This window comes from Cupressus sempervirens, chromosome 8 (genome assembly GCF_028749045.1).
Source record: "Cupressus sempervirens isolate cs-2001-9-10 chromosome 8, ASM2874904v1, whole genome shotgun sequence".
Classification (NCBI taxonomy): Eukaryota; Viridiplantae; Streptophyta; class Pinopsida; order Cupressales; family Cupressaceae; genus Cupressus; species Cupressus sempervirens.
The window spans coordinates 842,227,426-842,230,464 of NC_143125.1; the positions used below are offsets into that span (position 1 = coordinate 842,227,426).

The 3,039-nt window shown below is 38.1% G+C and overlaps 1 protein-coding gene across 1 annotated transcript; it reads left to right on the top strand.

Moving 5' to 3' along the window:
• The first annotated feature begins 633 nt into the window (after positions 1-633).
• RUP2 (Transducin/WD40 repeat-like superfamily protein) lies at positions 634-2,390 on the top strand. The gene has a single exon (XM_089796490.1). The coding sequence runs from the start codon at positions 880-882 to the stop codon at positions 2,218-2,220; it is 1,341 nt and encodes a 446-aa protein (XP_089652616.1). The 5' UTR covers positions 634-879; the 3' UTR covers positions 2,221-2,390.
• Positions 2,391-3,039: the final 649 nt, after the last annotated feature.

The window sequence follows — 3,039 nt, forward strand, 5'->3', positions numbered from 1 at the left end:
CAAGCTTTTTGGCGGTAGGAATTTGGTGGAATAGATGTGGCCACCCAAGTCATCTGCTCTGGCATCATCTTCCTTTATTTTCCTTGTCAACCACTGGATATATATCAAATGTATATATCTTCAGCATTTCTGTAAAACGAAATTTATTGGGGATTTTTGCGTTCTCTGCATGCTACGCTGTAGTTCTATTCAGGCCATATTCAAATATTTTTCTGAGTATTTGAAATAGAATAGAAATTGGTATATGAATTGCTTATTCTAAGTATTACATTGGCAGGATATCAGGTGACGGCGATTTTCCTATTTGATTTTGTTAAGAAAATATTGATAAGTATGATTTTTCTATTAGATTCGTAAAGGAGGATTGATAAGTAGGAGATATTTACTACAGCAAGTTTAACTGTGATATTGCTATCTGGATTCAACTGTATAGTTTTCTAGTCAAACTCATTGACACCTGTTTCATAAGTAATAGAAGTCATCCCTCGTGAGAATGAATGCACTTTTTGCATCTAGGCAATGCCCATAGATTTGAAGCATTGGATGCCAATTTGAAGCATTGGATGCCATCCTTGGAAGTCACCTTCCCCAATACTGCATTGCGCTTAACCCATAGAGGTGAAGTATTGGATGCATTCCAGGACGTTCCCTTTACCAATTCTGCATTGCAAGCGCACTTAACTACAGAATTCCTCCAAGATTTAGAAGGTTGGATATATCCAAGCAAAATATATGTTCTTTCAAGTGGGTGGGTGCTTTTAAAAATACTTATCCTCAGAGCCCACATGGATGTCAACTTCTCATGGAGTGCAGGAGCCTTGAATATACATTCTGTGACACAATGTTTATGGCCATTGTAACTGAAAAAGACAAGATTAGATGGGAAGTAATGGAGGCAATGAAAGTGCAAGTGATGCAAATCAATGTATGGAAGAAGAATGTTCATCAGATTTGGAAGAGAAGAAATCAGAATGGGACTTGAAAGTGTGCACAGTAGTTGGGCCTTCAGGTGCATCAGATTCCATTGGAGCCCTTGCATTTGATGCAAAGCAGCATCAATGGCTGGCAACTGGAGGAATAGCCAGGAAAATTAGGTTATACAACATAAAAAATCTGATAGACTTACAACAAAGTCGTAGTCTTGAAGATGAAGAAGAGGATTTGATGGACATTGATGGGGGCAATGATGTAATGTATGTTGAACAAAGCTCATCTATAGAAGCTTCAGTCATTTGCACTTCAGCAAAGCTGAGCAGCCTGAAGTGGGAGCCTTCCAGTGGAGATGAGGTGATAGGGAGTGGAGAATATGATGGAGTTGTTACAGAGTGGGATGTTGAGAGAGGAGTTGCTTTGTTTGAGAGGGATGAACATGGTGGAAGAAGGGTGTGGAGTGTTGATTATTCTCAGTGGAGTACAAGTCTGTGTGCTTCAGCTTCTGATGATGGCACAGTGCAAATGTGGGATAGAAAGAGTAATCAGACACTCAAGGTTATAACAACTCCATCCAAGAGCCCAGTGTGTTGTGTAGAGTTCAGTGCTTACAATGCTCACCTCATGGCCTTTGCATGCTCTGATCATAGAGTCTATGTTTATGATACAAGGAAACTAGAATCTTCTTCTTCTTCTTCTGATTCTGAATCTGCTTCTACTTTGTTTGCTTTGCATGACCATAGTAGACCTGTAAGTTGTGTCAAATTTTATGGAGACAGCAAGGTTGTTTCTGCCTCCATTGATGGCTCTCTCAAGCTATGGGACATTTCTAAGTCAATACAAGAAGGTGTGTTGCCTTTGAGGACATATAGGGGGCATTCTAATAGGAGAAAATTTGTAGGGCTTTCTGTGTGGCAGGAAGGAGGGTTATTGGCTTGTGGGTCTGAGAGCAATGAGGTCTTTGCTTATGACTGCAGGTGGGAAAGCCCCATCTGGCTAAATAAGTTTGATCTCTTCCATCATGGCGATGTATCACAGAGTGTGATCCGAAATATTAATATGGAACATCAAACACAATTGAATTCAGAAGTTAATTCTATAAATAAGTGTGGTTCTACTACTAGTAATGTGAGGACATTGGCTGAGGAAGATTTTAAGGAAAGGGAAGATTTGAGCTTTGTGAGTGGGGTTTGTTGGAGGCAGAAGCCATCTGATTGTACTCTTGTTGCTGCAAATTCTGATGGCGTGTTGCAGGTTATCATTGGACAGAGAACAACTGGCCAAGTGTGATTTCTGTAGAACACAAATCCATGAATAAATGACGCATGGAAATTGTCAAGCAGTTTGGCTGCAGAAGTTTCCAATCTAATGAGCTGGGTCTCAAAATAATAATAATTTGTTATTATTCTTTTTGCCTCATATTATTAATGTAGCAAGATTCTTCTTTTTATAAAAAATAAGCTGATAGGTTTATGTTACAGTACCCGTATTTGTTGTGCAAGTCAAACATTATGAAATTTCCTTACAGAAGATCTAAGAAGATTAGGAACCATTTTAGCAATAAAGTGCTTGATTTAATAGCTTTTTAAACTTTTCAAATATAAAGTTGTCTTTATGTGACAAGGTGGCCCACAAGCCTATGATTCAGAGATAAATGCATAGACTAGTTAGTCACCTAGGTGCAGCGTAGATCTTCCATGTATTAAATGTATGATAAAGATCGATAGACACACAATGATCGAACCATAACTAAAAGATAAAATGAATTTAAAAAGTGTTTGACAAGGGACAGAGAATTAGATATTCTTCAATTTCAATGATTGAAATGTGCTAGTTAAAATATCACTTAAAAATTATCTAGGGGAGACAACCGAGTAGTCGTCCATGTTTTAATGACTGCTACATTTACTGTTATAGATCCCCCTCAGATACCACTCATAAAAAACTTCCTAAAATGATAGCACATGTACGAATAGTAGATCACGCAAGTACTAATAGATGATCATTTTTCAGCTTCCTTGGTCCATTTGTGCAAAAAGTACTTTTTTTTTTGTGAGCGGCTATTGGGAGATGAACTTAACGGGTTTCAGGTGAATGTTTTAAAATGAC

Excerpts from the sequence above, each read along its gene's own strand:
- RUP2 (XM_089796490.1), top strand. The coding sequence starts at position 880 with ATGGGAAGTAATGGAGGCAATGAAAGTGCAAGTGATGCAAATCAATGT.